Source organism: Tasmannia lanceolata, unplaced genomic scaffold (genome assembly GCF_043159265.1).
Source record: "Tasmannia lanceolata isolate RefF3 unplaced genomic scaffold, GAP_Taslan_0.1 ptg000023l, whole genome shotgun sequence".
NCBI classification, from domain to species: Eukaryota; Viridiplantae; Streptophyta; class Magnoliopsida; order Canellales; family Winteraceae; genus Tasmannia; species Tasmannia lanceolata.
The window spans coordinates 31,691,223-31,714,866 of NW_027518700.1; the positions used below are offsets into that span (position 1 = coordinate 31,691,223).

Here is a 23,644-nt window from a genome sequence, read left to right on the forward strand (position 1 = left end):
CCCAAGCAATTGCAAGAGGGATGGGACTACCATGTAAGTGTATCGTCCACGATCAAATGGGAACCTGGGTGGTACGTCGGGATCATCTGCTTGATGTCGTCTATGAGAATGGAACAAGAATCGAATGCAACATTGTTGATCGATGTTGGGGCGCAAACGGTCCCATGACATTTCCTCTAGACCGAGAAAAATTACCAATCGAGATCCTCTAGATGGCATGCCCACAAGAACTCCTTCCATTGAGTGGGTTGATGAGCAAGGAGTGTGCGAAACAAAATCCCCATCACAGAGTGAACCATACACCTTGATTGCCTCCTCTTTATACAGAGAAACATTAATGATCTCAACCTGAGGTGTGCGTGCCTCGTCCTTGTCGTCACCCACGCTCTCACCACATTCCTCAAGGACCTCTTCACTCTTGACCTCTAAATCAGCCCCAATGGTCTCAATGTCTATTGGACTCTGTTGTGTTGGCGACTGTAGTGGCTGTGTAGGAGTGCAAGTCACCATGGCACTCACATAGCTATTGACCGATGTATTAGTAACAATCTGAGCTATTGGTCGGTATGGATGCTGCGTTGGTATGTCTATGGTAAGGGATGTAGAGGCACTCTCCAAATCAGGGGGCATAGTCACCACCCTAAAATTGTTACCCTTGTTTGAGCGAGTTATCAAGCACTCTATAGCCTCGAGTAGGGTGCGCTCAAGGCGGGCAAAGCGGGTGTCAATAGCATAAGCAAAGCGTGCTACCAACCTCTCCTCTGCATCATTTTTCATAGGCCTTCTCTGTGTGGACTCCATGGGGACTCTGCAAATCAGTCCACCTATGGAGAATGCGGTCCTTTTAATTTCTCAAGCTGTCTTACAGACCACCGGACACATGGTTGGTGTGCAGTCCCAAATCAACTATGTAGTCCCCTCATGGACCACACGACAAACATTTGGTGTGCATAGCGAAAGACCTTGATACCTCCTTGTAGCAGCTCCTATACAACACCCATGTTTGAAGTATCCATGCCACACAATCACCACTTCAACGGCCAATGCTTGATGCGCCACAAAGTGCTAACAAACAATAGTTGTGCAAACTCCTTTGATGTCTCACAGTGTACAACACAAACAATTGGCATGCAGGTTTGAGCAACGGCAGATTTGAGCCACCTCCCTTTGAAATATGGGTTCTTGTAGTCCTTCCTCAAAAACCTAGGGGGCGCCACAGCTTGATCATCAACAGTTAGCAAGTCTCATTGCAGCATTGGAGCATTTCATGGAACATCTAGGGGCGTCCGTGCCTTGGCATTTCAGCAGCCCGAAACTGGCCAGAGCTATGCACTTCTCTTCAGGTTTTCTACAAACAGTTGGTGGGCGTTGTTGCAAGTGTATTTCTGCAGTTCAAAAACTGCCCAAAACCGTGACCTTCAGTTGGAACTTTCCACAAACACGTGGTGGTGTAGTTCTTGGGGACGTGCAGGTTTAACTTAAGCCCTTCAGTAAACTGGTTCACACAGGCATTTCGTCAAACACCTAGAGGGCAACACAGCTGGAACATCTTAGCAACAAATAAATTGTCAATTTCATTTGAGCATTTTGTCAAACAGCAAGAGTATATCTTGGACAAGGTGTTTCTACAGCCCAAACTGTCCTGAACAGTGCGCTTCAATCGGTCCTCTTCACAAACACTTGGTGGGGGACGTTTTGGCTAGAGTGATCTACCAACTCAACACAAACTACACTGCTGTTTTTCACAGTAACTCCTTCATAACTTGGGCTTCCAAGGCTGGCAGGATGCAGCTTTGATACCACTTATAATGACCCTTTTTTTCCAATCTAAATGACGGGCCTTTAGCTCTCACCAAGCATGGCTACATTGCATACACATACTACAAATGAAAACACTCTCATTTAACACACCATAGATACAGTACCAAAATACAAGAAGTAGATGGCAGATGGGCAATCTCACTCTAATATCTTCAATAGCGATTCATTCACATACAAAAAGGGGGCATTACATAGGGGAATGTTTTGGAGAATATGTAGGGAAGGAGAAGAGTAGATGGGGAAGGATAGATGGTTGCCGCATCCAAGGGCGCACTGCTCATGGAGGGGGTGTCCTCTTGAATGATTGTGGAAGATGGGCGATCTCCAAGTGCACACTGCTGCGAGGAGGATGGGGGATGGAGGATAGATGGGGTGCTCACTGCACCTTCACCATGTAGGAGATGCACTATCTCACTACCACGGCTGATCGGCTACACTAGCCAACTTCACTTCGAGACAAGGAAATAATAAGCAAGCATAATCCCTTTCCTTACCTATCCAACTTATTTATAACCAATACAAAACAAGGTGCCCATATCAAATCAATGCCTAGGCAAAAATGTCAAAGAGAGTGGCTTTTGCCCAATGCACACAGAAGGGGTGCCCTTATCATTTCAGCACCATGAAGAGATTGCCCAAAGAGGCCCTTGCATAATCGTGTATTTCTTAGCCCAAACCCACCAAAAGTTCCACTCACCCGTACATGGGTGCCAATATCATTTAATCCCCCAGGCGGAAATAGTGCAAAATAGTACAAAATATGGCCACCTCTCATACCCTTTGGACTCTAGATGGCTCTCCGACCAATGCTCCAAAGAGTCCCACTCCAATGGCCCCACAAGTGGACCATCTCCACCCGATCTAACCCCACAGATGATGCCAAAACACACAGAAAGCGGTCACACACGGCCCAATCCCTGCACTTCCATCCGATCCGTAATACTCGTTCAATGTTCCTAAAAAGGAACATTACAAGATGGCAGATGGGTGAGGGAGATGAGAGGGATCAGAGAGATCAAGAGCTGTGAGATGAGAGGGGAATTCCAAGAAGAATCTCCCGTCCAAAGCCAGAGTAACCGAGTCTCTCTCCCCGTGGGGTGAAGTAATTCTGCCCCTTTTAGAATCTTTTTCTCCTCCTCTTACATGCCAACATCTCTACAGCTCTCACGTCCTCCCTTTCCTTGGATCGCAATATTCATTCTAAAAAGGAATCGCCATCCGGGGATCAGTTTAGCAACCTAACATAGCTGGACACTTAGGCTAATAATAGAGGGAGATTATAGAAAATTTCCAAAGTTGTGTGAAGAATGGCCTTCCAAACATATCCATAGGAATCCCCAAACAAGCAAACTTCTAAAAAAAATTTAGAGAGAACACAGGGAGTAGGGAGAGAGAGAGAGAGAGAGAGAGAGTCGGTTGGGACTTTTTCCCATCAAATGGATGGTTAGGATCATCCAATGGTGCAGGTTATACGGTTTTTTGACAAATATGGGTGGGGTCCCACCTTGTTTAATGATTAAAAGATGGGGACACAAACTAGATGGTTCGGATCATTCTATGGTGTAGGTTGCTCAATCCTGTATTTTTCATTTAAAAGTACTTGTATGCCCACTTCGTTGGGTGATCAAAACTGTCCACTTGCCGGGATAGGTTGTGCTTAGAAAATCATTTCCATGTACGATCTAAACCGCCCAATTGGTAGGTTACAGTGTGAATTGGCTATGCCCCGCCAATTATTTTCATAGGATGATCCAAACCGTCTAGTTCATTGGCCACAACCTGAATGGGTGGTGTCTCGAAACCATTTCTATAGGGTACTGTCCATTTGGCGGGTCACAATGTAAATTGGCCACGCCTCCTAAATTGCTTCCACGGGATGATCTCAGCCGTCCAATTTATAGGTCTCAATATATAGGGGATGTGCCCCTCCAAATCAATTTCGCTCACAAGATGATCCTGAATCGCTTAATTGGATGGGCCGCAATGAGAATGGGTTGGGCCCACAAATCATTTTTCATGGGATAATCCGAGTTGTCCATTAGATCGGCCATGGCATAAATAAATTGTGTCTCTAGAAATTAACACCTTGTGACGATCCAATCCATCCAACCGATGGTCCATCAAGTGAGTATCTTAGATCATCATAATGTGGGCCCCATTCCATACTAGGCGAACTTAATATATTTTTTTCGTAAAATTTGATCTTTGAAATTCATAATGACCTTTGTAGATGACTCGAATGAGCTTTAACTAGGCCAACCTACTCGGTCCAAATCTAATCAAAATACACAATGTGGCCCCACCAAATGGGTCCAAATTCTCTCTGACTTGGATTCTTCTGAATAATCCTTCTCGACACTTGGCGGGAAAATGCGAAATATGACGGAAATGACCGAAAAGATTTAAAAATGTAAGAAGCGGACACAGGAATGGGAAACACTGAAAAACGGATAGCGAGACACTAACTTCTTTGTTGATTAAAGCGGAGCAAAATGGGGGTGTCTACAGAATGCAATTCATTTTCACGAAATTTTAACATGCCCAATCATTCTAGCCGAACCCATAGGATAATATTTAATTCGTTGGACCCACTTGTTAGCTGCAACTTTCCATGGAACAAAATTGGATTGTAAAAACTTTGGCGGGTCCGCTTTCTTCTCCTGAAAGTCCATTAATAAAAGCACTCCTCGGTCGAATTCGGACCTTTTCAATTTTTCAGGGAAAATGAACCCCTAAGAAATTCTAAATTTAGTAGGTATTCCAAAATAACTCATGATTTCTTAGACACAATCTGGGGATCAAATGAGGCACACTGAAAATAACCAAAATACCCCTGTGGTGCAGAAATTGATAAGAATAGGAAAACCTTAAGAACTTCCCAAAATAGTAGATTTTTTCACTTGATTGAAAACTTGAAGTCTCTTCTTCTAGTGATCAAGGGAACCCCCTAGAGACCTTTAGGATTGCGAATCAACTTCAAAACACCTAAAATGAGGTGAAATTTACTTTAAAATGCAAGAATGCTTAACCTAATGCAGATGACTGACACAAGACTCGATGAGACAACCGAATTTTTGTTTTTTAAAGCGTAGCAAAATGAGGGTGTCTACAGATGCCCATCTTTGGTAGAGATGACGTAGTCATTGAATTCCAAAGCAAAAGTAACATAGCCATTTTGCGTAGCTTTAATCAACAATAGATTCAGTACACACAATGCAACCTAAATGTAAATATATGCTAAATGCTTCCTAATGCAAGACCCTAGACGAAATCCTAGAATAAAAATTATTTACTCTAAACACCATGAGCTGTAGTTCAGAATAATGGAGAATCGGATTCAATCTGGGTGCAAAAATCGCACCGCAACCCAGAACGAAAGATAAGTATGATGTAGTGTCGTTTTCGAACGGTAATGAGAAAATGAGAGATCATTTTTTAATGGATTCGAAAAGAACGAAACACCATATTTGTACGGGTTCGAAGGGATAAGAGACCGTATTTGTGCGGACTCAAAAGGAATGGGACACCGTAATTGGACGGGCTCAATCAGATAAGATACCGTATTCGTACGAACTCAAAGGAAATGGGATAATGTAGCTGTACAGACTCAAAAGGAAATGGGACACTGTAGTTGTGCAGGCCCAAAAAGGATAAGAGACCATAGTCATATGGACTCAAAGAGAATGAGACACCGTAGTCACACGGGTGAAAAGGGAATAAGAGACCATAGTCGTATGGACTCAAAGAGAATGAGACACCGTAGTTGTACGTGCTCAAAGGAAACGAGGCCGTAATTGTACGGACTCGAAAGAAATGGGATACCGTAATTGTACATGCCCCCAAAGGGAATGAGACCATAGTCCTCTGGACTCAAATAGAATGAGACATCGTAGTTGTACGGGCTCAAAGAAAATGGGATACAGTAATTGTACGGACCCAAAGGGAATGGAACACTGTAGTTGTAGAGGCCCAAAGGAAATAAGAGACCATAGTCGTATGGACTCGAAGAGAATGAGACACCGTAGTTGTACGGGTCCAAAGAGAATGGGATACAGTAATTGTACGGACCCAAAGGGAATGGGACACTGTAGTTGTACAGGCCTAAGGAAATAAGAGATCATAGTCCTATGGACTCGAAGAGAATGAGACACCGTAGTTGTACGGGTCCAAAGAGAATGAGAGTTATGATGATTTGAATTTTGACAGAGAATGTAAGAAAAAGGAAATCAAAATCCCAATTTAACAACTTTTGAAGCAAAAGATTTAATAACGCCACTTAATAAAAGACTTTTAAGACCCGAATTTGAGATACTGCTTCATTAGCAACCTGCCCCAACCTGAGGCATTCTGACTTTCTTCTATTCTTTCACCAGAGGTTATTCTTTTCAAAGATCTTTCGCCATTCATGACAGTCTTGCTTTTTTCAAGTTTCTCAGAACCTGATGATGAACCTGTTTTCAGAGTGATTTCACCCTACAACAATTCTTAAAATAGAATTTGTAAATTTTTTTTCTAAAAATTAAAAGCCACAGACTTTGTAATGAAATGAAATAATAAGAAAGATTACTCAAGTAATCTCGTGATGCTTCTGACTTATCAGTATTTTCTTTTGGGTTAGGCTAGCCTCTTTTAAAGAATGTTTCTCCATTGATAAACATCTTCACTTATTATTTAAGACAGTAATACTTCATGTATTTTTCTATCAACTTTCCGATTGCTAGTAATTAATGCCCCTAGTTTCAGGAATTGTTATTAGCTTTGCCCAACCTACTGTGATTTCATAAATCATTGTAATTCTTCTGGTATGGATTCGATTTATTAGGACCAAGTCTCCCTTTTCGGATTTTTTAGTTAGCCTGAACCGCTTAAATAATATTAGCTTTGCCTGAACTGCTTTTCTAGGTTTTCAATCAGCAGGCTATCGCCTTAGCTTTTGCCTAAGCTGCCCTTTCGGATTTTCAACTTAGGAAGGGAATGATCTTAAATTTTGCCTAGACAGCCCTTTCAGGTTTTCAGTCTAGCAGATCTTCAAACTTAATTCTTTTCTTTCTTTTTTTTTTCAGTTTTGTCTTGGGATCTAGATCCTTGATTCTAAACACTAGAAGGACTTTATAGGTAGGGTGGGGATTTTCAAAAAATGACTTAAGGTTCAACAAAGATTTCAACACGAACCTGTGAACAGGTTGCCTACGTATCCCAGGGTAGGAATCAAGTTGTGCGTAGTTCAGTACAAATGCCCCTAGTTTGACGGTAAATTGATTTTTCTTTTTTTTTCTTTTGGAACAATTGAACTTTTTTATTCTGATTGATTGACTTCTTCTTTTTTTTAGAACAATTGAACTTTTTCTTTTGAAATGACCAAATTCGGTTTGACCGAGCTACCTACGTACCCCAGTGTAGGGATCAGATCTCGTGTAGTTTAGGGCGGAGCCCCTGTACGGTCCTGACCAATTTGGTTTGAACTTGCCCCTTGGGTCAAACACTGATGCTCGGTTCTCTTTCAGGACAAGATTGCCTTCTTGTAAATCTCTGATCTTAACATTTTTATTGAAGGCCCGGGCTATCCTGCGCTGGTAACCCTGCACATGATAAAGCACTTTTAACCTTTTCTCGTCTAGCATATTCAACTCTTTATATCTAGCGTCTGACCATTCAATTTCTGGCAACTTTGCTTCAGTCAACACTCGGAGCGATGGTACACTGATCTCAACAGATAATACTGTCACCATCCCATCAACAAGAGAATCAGGGGTTGCCCCAGTTGAAGTTCTAATTGATATTGTGTAAGCCCACAAGGCATACGGTAGCTTATTCAACCAATCCTTATAGATTTCTGACATTTTGCTAATGATAGCCTTGACATTTTTGTTTGCAGCTTCTACCGCTCCATTGGTCTGCGGCCGATAAGGTGAGGATTTGTGATGCTTAATTTTGAACTCTTGGCAAAGAGTTATCACCTCTTTCTTGAAACGAGATCCATTATCTAAGACGAGTTCATGAGGAATCCCATATCTACATATGATATTGTAGACACCCCCATTTTGCTCCGCCTTAGTCAACAAAGAAGTTAGTGTTTCGCTGTCAGCTTTTCAGTGTTTTCCATTCCCATGTCCGCCTCATATATTTTTTCAAATCTTTCCAATCATTTCTGCCATAGTTCGCATTTTTCCGCTAAGTGTTGAAAAAGGTTATTCACGAGAATCTGAGCAAGAGAGAATTAGAACCCACAGGGTGGCCTCGCATTGAACATTTCGATTAAATTTTGATCAAGCAAGTGTGAACTGCGTTGTTTTCATAACGAGCATAGTGTATTTCGGCCAATGGACGTTGCAGCCCAGTTTGGATCCTCTGAGAAAAAAAATTTAAGAGGGCGCGGCCAATTTGCTTTGTGATCCATTAATGAGAGGTTCTCGATTATTATAAGGAAATGAGGTAGAGGGCGCAACCGATTCACATTTAAATCGGCATTTGTTGGCTCGGATTAGCCCATGGAGATCATTATGGAGCACAACCAATTTACATTATGTTGCATAAATTGGACGGTTGAGATCATCCAATGGAGGGGATTTGAAGGCAAGTAATGTAATGCAAGAAGAATTCACTCGAAGTGAGGCCCGCTATTATTGAGGAAGCCAAATGAATTTCAAGGGTATTCGAGTAATATAGATGGGGCCCATGTTTTAAATTTTATTTATTTTTTAATCTTCCTGCAACATATATAATTCAGTTAAGTGTCGAAACAATATGTGGAGATTATACGTGCGGGACCTACTTTAAGGTTATCTCAGCATAAGTATTGATTAGTGAAGATTCATAATCAAGGGCAATATTAGAAGTATACTATTATGCTAAAAAGATGTCAAATATAAAGAGAATTCAAAAGGGAATTTGTCCTAAGAAAAATGGCAAATTGGGCAACGTTGGATTCTGTTGCTTTAATTGGAGTGAAACCATTCTAAAAAAGAAAAAAAGAAGAAGAGAAAGAGAATTTTGAAGAAAGCAACATTCTACTTGGAAAAGCATTGATCAGGCAAGAGAGGAGAAGAAAAAGAGGGCAGTTCTAAAAGGAGAAAAAGGAGAAAACTTGGGATCTGGACGAAAGCGGGGCGTCTCCTCAATCTCAGAGCAGCAACCCTCGGTTTTTTTTTTGTTTTTGCTCAACCTCTCTCAAAGGTCCCTCTCTCGATCGCTCATACTCTCTCAACGTCTCTCCCTTTGTTTCTCTCACTCATACTCTGTTTTTCTTATTTTCACTCAATCACTCGGTCTCTCTCATTCTCGCTCTCTCCCCACTCTCCACAGCCCTCTTGATTCCTCTACCTCCACAGCCTTATCATCGCACTATCTCCTTCATCCTCTTCAGTACGCCAAAGCCAAAGCAAGAAAAAAATAATAAGAAGAAAAAACAGAGTGCTGCCTCGTTACATCTCTCTATCTCCTCTCTCCATCTCCTTTGTCTTTTGTGGGTATTGCTTCTTGCTGTGACTTTCAATTAAACAAGGGTATCAAGCTTTAGTGCTTTGATCTCTTGATTTTCTACAGGGATGTCCATTATCTATATTTTTTATGCGAGTAACTTCCATTAAAAAGCACAACATTAACAACAGGGAGGAGAATAGCCTCGTCTGCACAGTAGTGTGTTTGGAGAAAACGTTAATTAACGGTTTGAATAATGAAGCCGGTGTACGGCTATTGCTATTAAATAATATTCAAGAAGAATTCTCTCTCTATCTATCTCACACTCTCTGCCACTCTCACTCTCTCTATTTCTCTCTCAATCACTCTCACTCTCACACTCTCCCTCCCTATCTCTCTCTCCCCATCCACTGTGAGAAAACAAAGAAAAAAAAACAAAAGAAGAAAGAGAAAGAAAGGAGGTCGGATCAAGCGTCGGGAGGATTTTCGGATTTTTCGGCTCTTGGATTCGGCGAGGATTTCAATTACAGGTAGGTGCACAATTCTCAGATTTTTCCAGGATTATTTGGTATTTATTTTACATTTTTGCATGATTTTTAGCATTTAATTGAATTGAATTCAATATTATATGTGCGTGCTAAAAATCATGATCTACATGAGTGTTTCAATTCCGATTCGTCCCGAAATTTAATACACTGATCTATTTAAATAGACTAAAATAACCATTGGATCGGATCGGACATTGGATCAAAGGATTTCGAAAATCTGAGTGAAGAATGGAATTTCATTTAAAATAATGGCTGAGAAATTACAAAATTCGAAAAAATAGCTATCTCAGGATGATTGATTTTGTGGAATTTTAAATTTTTCTTGTGTTCATCACATCAGAACAAGATTAAAGGACATTTTCCGGAGTCGTAATTTTCTCAAAAAACATGTTTTAAAATAGAAAACTCTTCAAAAATGTCTGTTTGACGAAGAAAAATAAAATATATACTAAATAGATTCCAAAATTAATGAAATTTCGTGGGAAAATAATATGATACTGATACATTCTACCATGAATTTGTAAGAATTTTTAGATTTTTTTTGGTATATTATTTGATGCTTTCTTTGAAAACAATTAGATTTTGTGAGATATTTTACTGACATCAGATCACAATTAAAATTCATAAATTTTTTACAGTAGTCTTATATTTTATATTTCTTGCTGTTGTAGAATTTTCAATTGATTTGGATCTTGTTGCCTAAGGGATGTAGTGTAAATTCATAATCTGGTCTTAAAATTGAAAAATCCGAAATTGGTAGTAAATATTCTCAAAAATTCATGAAAATCTCACAGCATGTAATGTTTACGCATATCTTACTAGTGTAGAAATTTCAACAAAGTTAGTTTCCTATTTCTAGTAGTTTTTGTCTTATTTTTACAATCTGGTCATATAGTTATTAAATCAGAAATAAATAGGAGCTTAATGTAAAAATCTGCAGAGCTCTTCTAATAAGCTACATACCTTCACATCTTGTTGCTGTAGAAATTTCAATTTATTTTGAATTCGTTTGCAATAATTTCACTTGTAAAATCACTCAAGTAGTCTGAAATTGATAAAATCCACTAAAAATTGAAGTTAATTAAAAATCATTATGAAAATTCCTAAAGAACCTTAAATTTCTGTCACATGTTCACTTCTCAATCCATTGAAAATAGAAATCTTAGGATCTTTAGATTTCCCAGGCAAAATGGCAAGTGTGTCCATAATCGTATCTCAATTGCAATCGACCCGAAAACGAGGTAAAGCAAATCTTGAATTTTTGGTTTTAAAATGGTATTCATAAGGGTAAACTAGTAAAAAGGTCAAAACAAAAAAATTTTGGGTTTTTGGTTTTGAAACATTATTCACATGGGTAAAATTAATTTTAGCTTTAAAATTTCAACATTCAAAATAACTTATGATTAATTTGGTGAAACGCTGGACGCATAACTCAGCATTCAAAACATATTGGTGAGACAGTTTCCCACCAAACATATAACTCGGGTAACACATCGGTCACACAGGAATTCCTGACTCCTCACTTTGGTGGTGGTAGGGGTGTAAACATATCGAATTCGAATCGGACAGTGCTACATCCAAATTCGAATTCGTTTACAATATTCAGTGTATCCGTATCCGAATTCGATGGATGATTAAAATTTGTTACCGAATTCGCATCCGACGGATATTACTCGAATTCGGATATTATCCGTATCCATTTATCCGGATTCAAATCTGAATTCGAATCCATAAACGGATATCCGAATTTAAATCCGAATTCAAATTCAGTGTCCGAATCCATATCTGAATGTCTGAATTCATATCCGAATAAATCATATCCGAATGTCCGAATTTGTATATGAATTCAAATTCGAATAACCGAATTCATATTATCCGTATCCGAACACCTATTATAAAGAAGAAATTACAAACATCCAGTTCAAGTATTTACGGATACCACTATGAAATCATTTAAAAGAAATTACAAACATTCAGTTTAAGAAGAAATTAATAATTGAGGAGGATTCAACCACTCTAAAAAAAAGAAGAGATTACAGATCCCCTGCGCCCATCACTTCCTTTAGTACAACATTGCATTCTAATCCTCTATGAAAATCATCAAATCAATATGACAAAAAAAAGTAGCAGTTCAAGTGTTCAACCATCAAAACTCAAAAGGTCCACTCTCAAAATACATAAAGTTGTAAAACATGCTCATATCAAACTACTTGGATCTTTGCCTCATGCCCTCATCTTTCGGCGCTTCCTCTTGAGCATCCTCATGTGCTTCTTCTTCCACTGTAAAATTATCAGATCCCACCATTAGAGAGATCAATGGGTAAAATAAATACAACTTTTTCAATGAATGAAGATAAATCACAATAGCCATGAAGAAGTAACAGAGTTACTTAAATATGAAATGTAAAAAGGGACAGAGCAGCTGAGTTGTGAGTGTGTGTGTCCGTGTGTGTGTGTGTGTGTGTGTGTGAGAGAGAGAGAGAGAGAGAGAGAGATACAAAACCTATCTTCCTGGAAAATAGATACAAAACCTCTTCATCCTTTAAATTTCACCTAAGAGACCAAGACCAAACAAACACCTAACACAGAAAAGGAATCATGTTCCAAAGTATAAATCTCTTTAATCGAGATATAAGCATCATTTGTGCTACATTAGGAACCCAAAAGAATATGAGAAAACTAGCACATGCGAAAACAACTGAGAACATAGAACTAGATCCTTCTCGCAATGCTACAATAGATAAGTGATGATTGTTGGATTCCTCATCATCACAACATAAAATGCTTCTATTCCCCATACAAACAACCTCCAACCTGTGGGGCAAGTTACCTTGAGGTTCAATGGGACACTCTATCTTTTGGTTCTCAAACATTGGTCATTTTTTCTTTTATTTCTACTCATCCTTTTATAGCAATTAACAAATCGGGTACAATTAACACTGTTCATGTTTGTCATAGCATAAAATGTAATGATTTGAGTACAAATTTTAACCAGTTAATAAAAAAGAATACTAAATGGTATAAGTATCTCAAAGGAAAATCATAAGCCCAAGAGGCTAATCATTAATAAACAATCTGAACTCATGCATGCACATGCACACGCACACAGATAAACAAAAGAAACCTTAAGAGCTAATAGATATTAATTCACGTTAGAAACTATCTATAGAATATAATGGACATACATAAAAACTGAATTGCATCATCAAATGGTAAACTAAAGAATTCTTGTACAGATTTTGACAAGCAGGTACAGTCTGCATATTCTCCAAAAGTAGACAGAGAGAAGCAAATCAAAGCCCTCTATAGACAGAGCAACTTTTTTCTTCTTAAATACCCAAAAACATAAGCAATAAACTTTGTCATAGTTATAGGAAAGAAAGAAAGAAAATAATGGCCAAGTTTATGAACCAATAGCCAGCATCATAGGAATTCTTACAGAAGTCCAAGAAATTAATGGAAAATCATTTAAAGAGTAACATGCAGCTTATGGGAATGAGATCATGAAATTACAATTATATTAGATAGTCCAAAAAAATGGTACAATTTGTAGATCTAACAATGGTTTTTCACTTTGATGTGTGACAACTAAAGACAAATAGATATGAGATGCCAAATATACAACCTCACTCCAAAGATAAATACAAACAATGGTTATTCACTCGATAAAGCCTACAGTTGTTTAATGGCTCAATTCCAAAAATAAATGCATACATACACAGTAATAACCTAATGAGGTATGCATGAGAAAATGTACTTATGTGTCCTAATGAGGTATTCAAAGCAAGCTACATTTAACCTGCAGATTCACAATATCTCATGTTAAGAAACTCTAAAGCAAAATCATTGATCAAATCTATTTCAAAGGCCTTTGCACTATCCTTCCACAAACTCAACACTAAACACAACAGATTATTCAATTGCTAACCATGCCAATAACAGATTATAAAAGTAGAATACAACACATCGTAGCAATTTTATAAAATAACAAGTAAAGGTAGAAATGTAGAATTTACCTATCCAAATTCACTTGCAAAAGCATGGACCAAAACATCAATCAAGATTGAGAGCCTGAAACTGGTTTATAAAATAGAAAAAAATTAGTCATTGTTAAAATTATCTTATAAAATAAGAACAAAAAACTAAATTAGTACTTTACTTACTTGCCCGTCTAGTGGTGGCAACAAATCTTTCGTACAAAGTAAGCTTTCCACCGTTTCAGAATTTAATAAGGCACGTGTATCCGATGCAACTGTGGAAGCTGGGATTGCCAAAATATCTCGAGCAAGCTTTGAAAGTGTTGGAAATTTTTTTCCATAGTGCCTCCACCACTGCAATATATCAAATGAAAGAGCTTCGTCCTCGTTGAATGGAAACAAAGATTCTTCTAGGTATTGCTCCAATTCTATCTTTTTAGCTAATGATGACAAAGTAGAACGCTCTCTAACAAACCTCCCAAAATCTCTAAAATCCAAGCTTGATTGAGTAGAAGCTTCAACTAAACCAGATGAACGTTCAACTTGATCCCCAACTCCACAACCAAAAGGAGCTTCAAGTGAAGAGTCCTCATATTCTGAATAAAGTTCAAGGAGGACATTACAGACTTTATTTTTGTACACTTCAAAACAACTACCATAGATTCTCATAAAAATATTCAACAATATGTATCTTATACCGAGGATCAAGAATGATTGCAATTGTTAGCACCAAACTACATTCATCCCAATATTTACCAAACTTATCTTGCATAAAAAATATCATCATGTGAATGTAGTCAACATCACTCAATTGCCATTCCTTCAATATCAATCAAATTTTGCACACCTCAATGAAGTAAAAGTTGGTAGTTAGATATTTAGTACCAGAAAGTCTTTTAGTCACTTGATAAAAGAGTTTCAAACATTCACATATATTCTTTCCCATTCATCCTTAGTGGGTAGGAGCTTATACTCATTATCTAAGTCAGCTAGACGCTCAAATGCCTCTTTGAGCTCCAAAGCATCTCGTAACATCTCATATGTAGAGTTCCATCTCGTCTCAACATTCAAACCCACACGTTTTTTGGTAGTTAACCGAGTTTGACTAAATGCAAGATAAAAAATTTCATCTCTGTATAGGGAGTGATTTATATACTTGACACATTTTCGAATTCCCTCAATTAACCTATGAATGACCTCCATCCCCTTCTTCACAATTAAATTCACGATATGGGCCGAACACCGAATATGGAACATATCACCATGGTGGACAAGTAATCCCTTACCATTCAACCATGTTCTAATACCATCCAACATCCCTCCATTCACACTAGCATTATCCACTACAATGCTAAATAACTTCTTGTCAATGTTCCATTCCAAAATCCGATCTTTCAACCAATCACATAATCGGTCACCACAATGTGGGTATTCAACAACATAAGTAGAAATCATTTTTTTGTGCAACTTTCATTCCTCATCAATGTAGTGACAAGTCACACAAAAATACCCACGGTTTTGATGTTCAGCTGTCCACCCATCATTATAAACACCCACGAAATCAGTTTTTACAGTGTTTTTTGAACGAAATTTATAAGAAGGCATGTAATATGAAATCCAAAGCCGAAAGTACTCATCCTCCGCCATAAGAAAAGGAAAGTCATGTTTTGCAATCATCTTAGCATACAAAGCCCTCTCAACTGCTGGGTCAAATTTATGTATTGCTAATTTGGGAGATGGGTCATTACTACTGCTAGTCTTTCCAAGATAATATTGGGTAAGGTCGTTCGTTTGCTTCTTTTTAATACACGTTTTGAGATGATTCTTCAAATGAGTTGTTTCTTTTGAACTTGACCCATCAAATTTTTTCTTGCAATGCATGCAAATGGCATCAATAACTCCACCACCCTTTACTTCCCTAGTAAATTATGTCCATACAACTGATGTAATCTTTCGATGCTTTAGTTCATTTTCAGGATTGGGATCGGAATCATTAGTGGCAGGTGGGGGAACACTTCTACTAGGGGCATCAGTACTTGTACCATGATTAGGAGGTATGGTATTAACACCATCTGAACTAGGGGTTGTAGCATCAGCACTACTAGACACAAGAGTAGCCAAATTCTGAGGTTCGGACATTGTTATCTTGGGTAAGGTCGTTCTTAGCAGCCTAAAAGGCACAGAGTTGAGCACTACCCTGTTTCAATAATTGCACTACCATCAACACAATTATTACCACTCTTAAAGATAATGAGAAACTAATTAAGATAATAGAGACAAACCATCTATGGACAGACCTAATAGACAAGGATAGGTTCATGCATTCCTTGAATTATTCAAGCAAGTCTCATTATTATATAGGATGTAAATTCAAATAGGATAGCATACTCACATAAACTTTTGTAGGAGTAATGATGAGGCACAATCCTATGGTTTGTCTTCTCTTGCAGCTCTTGTGATTCACTAACATAATTGTTGTTTGATGTTCCTCCTCACTGATTCTGAGAGCTTTAGATTCTCAGCATAGAAATTGCTAATAAAAGAGAAATAGTAAAAAATGAAAAATCAAGCAAAAATAATAACAACAAGAAGTTGAGAAAGCAAATAACATACCCAAGAGTGGTTCTCTCCTTCAAGAAAGCACTGCAAATTGAGAAAATCCAAACAGAGACCTTCAATTTAAACCACCTCAGTTCAAAAAGGCAAAATAACAGATCTGACCATAACAAAAAAAAAAAAACTAAGAACAATAACAACAAACAAACTTAAGGAAGCAGATATGCCATTATGCTAATTGAGAAAGAATCTGAATCACACACTAAACTACTGTTACTAGAATCTTATGGATGAGAGGTGCAATCTAGGTTTAATTTTACTTTCTAAATTGAACTTGAAACTTGGCTCAAAGACCAGATTTGATTACAGTTTGTGCCAAAAGCCTCGAAACCAAGATATACTTAAAATAACTCAGAGTCACCATCCATGGATAAGCTATGGAACAAAAAAAATGCTCTGTGCAATGGATAAAATCCAGAGATATATATAGGTTTCGTGCCTGTGATGAATGAGGAAGGTCCGAAGAGCACTCCCATCCGCCCGAGTGCAAGCACTCGTCTCTTATGCCATTTTCATTAACATTGAAGAGTTTGGGCAAAAATCATATGAAATAGGAACAGATATCTCCGAGAATACGTCTACCTAAACATGCATGACACGGGGATGGGCAAAAGAAAGAATAAAACATTCAAGTCCCAATGAGAAGTGATATCAAAATTATCTGACATTGGAATAAACTCTAGAATCCATCGTCTCTCAGGGAGGCGTAGAAAATTAGAGCTAATCCAATATCAGACAATCCTGCTACCTATCTCCATTATCATATCTAACATCCATACCTAAAGAGAGTTAGTACCAATATCATCTGTCATTAGAATGAACAACTAGAATCCGCCGTCTCCTAAGGAGGCGTAGAAGACTAGTGTTGATCTGATAACAGATAACCTTGTTACCAGTCTCTATACATCCATCTAATCCTAACTCATCACATCTAAGAAAGCAATAAACAAACACATGCATGACTATATCTAAAAAGACAAACCTACACAGTGAGCCACGTAGGTCTTGCACCTATTCTAAACTACAATGCCTAACACATCTATGACTGCTATCCTAGACTCGATCAATTAGACTCGACTAGTTTTTAAAGCTTCTTGTGCAATTATTTAGGTTCAAGTGGACGACAGGGGATCACCACAATCGGGTTTTACGTAGAGGGTGTTATTTGATCTGCGCTACTTGCGGATTCAGGACCGTAGTCCTTACATCGCAAGTTTTAGAGAAACTCACAGTCGCCACCTAGGTTAGGGCCTTGGACCCGTGTCTATTCTTCCATTGAAATGAGTAACTGTAGACACCCCATTTTGACCGAACCCTAAAAAAAAATCCTTTAAATAGGTAAATTTCATTTCCCAAAGTCAGTCCTAACATAGGTCAGAGTCCCATTTAGGTCCCTCTAAAATTTCAGAAAAATTCGTCGCGGTTTGCATAGCAAACGAGAAGGGTAGGTAATGTTGTGTAAATTTAGTGTCGCAGAAGGGGTGTGCATTATCCTGACCAGGAGGTGACCTGGTGGGAATAAAGCATGGGTGATTTGCTGCAGGAGGGTGTCCCTGGGTAACCAGAGAGGCACGAATTTATCTCTTTTTATCTCATTAAAATTTTTACTCATGGGCCACCCTTTCCAGCAAAGCAATGTAAAAAAAAATACACAGAGGGAGTGTCCAAGCAGCTTAAAGGAGGCAATTTTATTCCTTTATTTTCATTAAAGCTTTTCTTATAGACCACCCTTCCCAACCAAAGCATAGTTAAAATACATTGTATGGGGGTTGTCTCAACAAATTCAGAGGGTAATTAATTAAAGGAATTTTCTATAAATAAGAGGATCAAGGCCTCATTTTTGAAAATAAAGGTTTTTCCCAGATTCTTTAGAGAGAGAACCTCTGAGAAAAATAAGAGAGAGAAAGTAGATCTCACGATCCAAACCCTCTCCGATCATCATTCTCTTCTTCGGCGAGTTTCTTAGAGCTTTGACCGATCTCAGATCGCTACTATTCTCCTTGAAAATCACGTGTTCCTTCATCAATGATTTGATTTTTACATATTTTGCCTTTTATTTGGACCTAAACCCTAAATTTCCAACTCTCTTCTTCCGATCGAAATCCGACCGTCTCCGATTTGTTAGATTCTGGTCATTTTCGGACAAGATCTTGGCTAAAGATCTGATCAGCAACATTTGTTTTCACCTCCGTGTTTGCAATTTGATTTCGTTGTTCATGCTCTACAAAAGATTAGTTCTAAGGTGGAAAGGAAGAAAAAGGTTAGATATCGGAAAAGCTTCATCTTAGATCCTTAAAATTTCAGCTTCTTCTTGATTTGTAAGTTAATAATCATCCTTTTATTTTATTTTTTATGTTGAATTTTTCACTTTTATTTTGTGTCCTTTTCAAGATCTGTTTTAAAAATTGAATTTTCATCTTCATTTGAATGACTTTTTTATTTTTATTTTTATTTTTTATTTTTTATTATTCTTGAGCATATTGGAGATAATTTTTGTTCAGTAGAAATTCGATTTCTAATGTGTATTTGTATTTTGTAATATGTATTGGATAGTTTAAATCATACATAAGTTACTGATAGTTTGATTCCACTGTTCCTTGATAAATAGCTATTGAATCAGGCTTTGTTAATCACTTTCTCTGTATTTCGATGTTGATCTCACTCTCTAAAATGCATATTTGCTCACTGAAATGGTTGATCTAGTTTGATTCCACTATTCCTTGATAGATAGCTATTGAATCAGGCTTTGTTAATCACTCTCTCTGTATTTCGATGTTGATCTCACTCTCTAAAATGCATATTTGCTCACTGAAATGGTTGATCTAGTTTGATTCCACTGTTCCTTGATAAATAGCTATTGAATCAGGCTTTGTTAATCACTCTCTCTATATTTCGATGTTGATCTCACTCTCTAAAATACATATTTGCTCGCTGAAATGGTAGATCTTTGATTGCATTTATTATGATTTCGAAAACAGAATTATGACACAATAATTGTTCTCAATGAATGACTTCTTTAATTTTTGATTGTGTCGCTGTCAAAATAAGAGTATTTACATAACAGTGAGCTTATAAGTAGTACATGTCTTTCTTTCCTTGCTATATGGGCCAAAAAAAATTAAAAAAATAAAATAATATATATATATATATATATATATATATATATATATATATATATATATATATATATTAAGCTTTCAATTGTTGATGCCCGCTGTGTATTCCTCTCTTGTTAAGCCTCCTTTGGATCATTAAAAAAAGAAGATAGAGTTTTGGTGATTAAATGAGTAGTATGGTCAATTATTTGGATAGTACAAGTTGATTCCTAAGTTGATTGTGCTGTTTGAATGGAAGATAAGAAGAATCACTGTAGTCATAGCTATATAATTGTGGGGATATTATCATTGATTGATGATATTTTCTTGTTAGATCAGTAATGTTCCAATGCATATGTACACAAAAATTCTGAACATGCTCTACCTTATAGATTTGATTGGGATTATACCAGTTGAGAATATTAAGGAAATGGTAGAATTGTATGTTCCTAAATCAGCCCCTGGTTGAGCACAGATTTCACCTATGAATCAGCCCCTGGTTGAGCACAGATTTCACCTATGAAATCAGCCCCTGGTTGAGCACAGATTTCACCTATGAAATCAGCCCCTGGTTGAGCACAGATTTCACCTATGAAATCAGCCCTTGTTTAGCACAGATTTCACCCATGAATCAGCCCCAGTTTTGACATAAGTTTGTCCATTTCAGCCCTTGTTTCAGCACAGATTCAGCCTCATTTCAATCCTTGTTTCAGCACAGATTCAGCCTCATTTCAGCCATCTGTTTCAGCACAGATTTAGCCTCATTTCAGCCCTCTGTATCAGCACAGATTCAGCCTCATTTCAGCCCTCTGTTTCAGCACAGTACCAGTCTATGTTGCCGCCCAGTTTCGCACACAGATTCATCCATATTGCAGCCCTCTCACCACCTTGTTGCTGCCCTTTGTTTTAGCACAATTATGTCCACAAGTCAGCCCTTGTTTTTAGCATATTTCAGCCCCTATTTTTAAGCACAGTGCAGCTTTGTTTGTAAGCACATTTCACCCTTTGTTTGTAAACACATTTCACCTCTTGTTTTTAGCACAGTTCAGCCCCTAATTCTTTTTGATAATTAGCAGCCCCTACATCCCATTTTGATATGGCAGCCCCTACACATTTTTTATAATGGCAGTTTTTTTTTATTCTCTTTGATCTTGGCATCCCTCACTTCATCTTGTTATCAGTAACCTTTGTGTGAACATGCATAGTTTTTTTTTAAGTTTCCAAAATCACTTAGAGTAATTTCATTTATTAGCTGATAGGTGATAATATTTGTTGAGATTCCAAACCACTATCATTATTTTCTTATTTTGTTGCAAGTTGAGAATGTTGGAGTCATTGTGATTATAATTTTTTTTTTTAAAAATAAAATATATAGAACAGTAATTCGTGTGCTACTTGAATTTTTATAAATCTATTACCTGAATGTTAAATGCTATTGTTGGTCATATTGTCGTACATCTGATATGTTCTATGTTCTTCTCCTTTGTTATAGCTCCAAAATGGGTATTTAAAGAGAAGACCTGTTTAAATTGATTCTAACGTGGGATTGAACCAAATACAAATCATTTTGTAGCTCAGTGTTGGAATCTTTTCAAGGACTATGATCTTTGAAAAGAGTAAAATGTGTAATTGACGCCTTAAAAATTAGTTTACCTTTTCATTGAGATCGAATTACTTTTATTTCAAAAAGTGCTTTGTGTAATGACAGTTTTGTGTTAATTCTCTTATAAAGAGTAGCCTTTGTTATAAATGGTCCTTACTAACAATAACAAGTTGATAATGCTCATGTTTATAGGTCCCTTTCTTATTCTGAACCTACCGTGTTTGGTTCACAATGGTACAGTAGCTTGCATAAGTCAATTATAATTATCCGTTTAGGTTTGATAATAAAGGAGGCTAGAAGCTACTCATATTTGCGCTATTATGTTTTGATGGTATCATGTATTTTTATTATTATTTTTCTTAAAGGTTGTTTGCCAAAAGAGATTTTTATACTCAAGAATTTCCTGTTATATAATATGCATGCAATTCATTGGAGTTGATTAGCCAACCTGATGAGGTGAAGTCAAAGATTATGATTGAATGGGTTAAACTTTATCCCTTGTTTAGCCAAGACATTTATATGAAGTGAATTATTACCTTGATGGAAGGGCATTTAGGTAAGATGGAATTCCTGTTTGAAATCATGCAACATCATACCTCCTTTATCTGCTATAACGTTTGCCTTTTATTTATTTTGTTATGATAGTGCTTTGGATTACCTTTGGTGCTAGGAAATTTTCTTCCGATGAGGCCAAATGACATTTCCTTTGGAAATAGATGGTAGCATGAATTTTTTAGTTTAATTTACATAAAGAAGTAATACACCAGTTCTCTGGTGATTTTTAGGAAAGTATCCTTGACTACATTTTTGTACTACAGGTTGATGGTTCTCTTGTTAATTCGAATATAGTAATAATTGCATATCTTTATTGCTGATTTCTTTCAGAATGCAGTGGGTTTCTGATATTTGGTTTCAATATTTTGGAATTTTGAACGTTTTTTTTAAAGTAATGGCTACTAGATTATTTGATTACATGATTTTACTCGTCATATTGAAAACAACTTTTGGGGTATATGTTTATCCAAAACTTGATTTTATAGCCTCATTGCAAAGCGGGAAAATGAATATACTTGTATGTATTAGAATAAAGTATGAAAATTTATGCTCTGAATGCTTTGAGCTGAGGACACAAGAAGTAGCATAGAATTTGTTTTTTTGGACTATTTAGAAGACTAAAATAGAATGCTTGTAAGAAATTGTCAGCTTAAAGGCCATCTATTTGATTTTTGTTGAGAGGAATTACTGATTACGTTGGTATCATTTCAATTCCTCCCCTTTTTTTTATATGTGTCTGAATGATATAGAGAAAATGAGATCATTTTGTGTTTGGGTTTACAATGGATATATCTGTGTCTTAGTGATTAATGTTGATGCTCTTGAACTCTTTTCCGTCATGGTTTTTCGTTCTTTGATGCGTGTATTCCTTTAGCATATCTCTTGTTGGATTTTGGATTGCGCTTTGCTTATTTTTGGTTGATCATATATTTCAAAACCCAGAGTTACATATTGATTTGTCTCCTAGTGTATGTCTGTGTATACAAGATATAGATAAACCTGTTCAATTTTGGACCAGAGTGCATGTTTCATTTTAAATTTGTTCTGGAATGTTGTTATTGATCTCATTTGGGATTGGAGTTGAATCAAATATGTATAACTAATAAAGGGAGACAATACTTATATCTACATCTTGATTTCCCTTTATGCTCAGTATATCATGGTGCATTTTGATTACTGTCGAAATCAGTTTCGTTTAGTTTGGTTAATGATATTTCAGCTTTGTCAATCGTATGAAGTGCAAATCATTCCAGCAGATAGATTTGTACATTGACGCTAACTCCCAGGGTTTTATATGCAAAATTTTTTTATTTACAAAAGGGCTATGACGGAGCTATCCTGAGCCTCCCCTTTTAGGAGACATTCTTTGTCTCTTTAGATAGTCACCCCTTGAGGAGATCATCCTGGTCTCATTAGAAAGTCACACTTGGAGACTATTCAAGTCTCATTATTAGAACACCCCTACTAGGTTAAACCCTAACTCAGTCTTCTAGATATCCTACCCCTTTTTATCATTGCAAGGGCAATGATAAGGTTACTTGGATCCCCTATAGGAGCCATGTTTTGTCCCATTTGTTTAGTTGCCATCTTTAGTGTTTGAGTCTTTGATTAATTCGCCATTACTTCAGTAGCGTCATTGTAGAGTCCTTGACTCATTTACACCTCTTCTTTAGTGTTTTAGTTAGGAGTTTCTCCTTTAGAGTTGTGGTTATTCATCTTTATTAGAAACTAACTCTGTCTTATTAGAGCTTTGCTCGTTTGAGATCCTAGATTCGTTTTCTCTGTTCTTGGGACGCTTGTTTACTTGTTGTGGTTCGTCTCTTTGAGGCGCTAGTTGCTTGTTTGGGGTTTCCCCTTTGGATTTAGGGCTTTGCCCTAGTTTGTAGTTGTACTTGTGTGTTTCCTTTAAGAGTGAAAACATCTAAAGATCCAAAAACATTGGAATATTTTAAAATCCAAAAATATTAGAAATTTGAAACTCAAAAACACTTGAAAACTTTAAAAATATAAAAA

General features: G+C 37.2%; 1 protein-coding gene across 1 annotated transcript; it reads right to left on the minus strand.

The window, feature by feature from the left end:
* Window positions 1-13,838: 13,838 nt before the first annotated feature.
* LOC143856014 (zinc finger BED domain-containing protein RICESLEEPER 2-like) lies at window positions 13,839-15,217 on the minus strand. The gene is made up of 4 exons (XM_077366056.1): window positions 14,687-15,217; window positions 14,519-14,582; window positions 13,949-14,358; window positions 13,839-13,862 (listed from the first exon to the last, which is right to left on the minus strand). The coding sequence occupies exons 1-4, from the start codon at window positions 15,215-15,217 to the stop codon at window positions 13,839-13,841; spliced, it is 1,029 nt and encodes a 342-aa protein (XP_077222171.1).
* Between the last annotated feature and the right edge of the window lie 8,427 nt (window positions 15,218-23,644).

Coding starts and splice junctions, on each gene's coding strand:
- LOC143856014 (XM_077366056.1), bottom strand. CDS start 15,217: ATGATTTCTACTTATGTTGTTGAATACCCACATTGTGGTGACCGATTA. Junction 14,583..14,686: donor GGGAAAGAATATATGTGAAT/GTTTGAAACTCT, acceptor TTGATATTGAAG/GAATGGCAATTGAGTGATGT. Junction 13,863..13,948: donor TGCCACCACTAGACGGGCAA/GTAAGTAAAGTA, acceptor TTTATAAACCAG/TTTCAGGCTCTCAATCTTGA.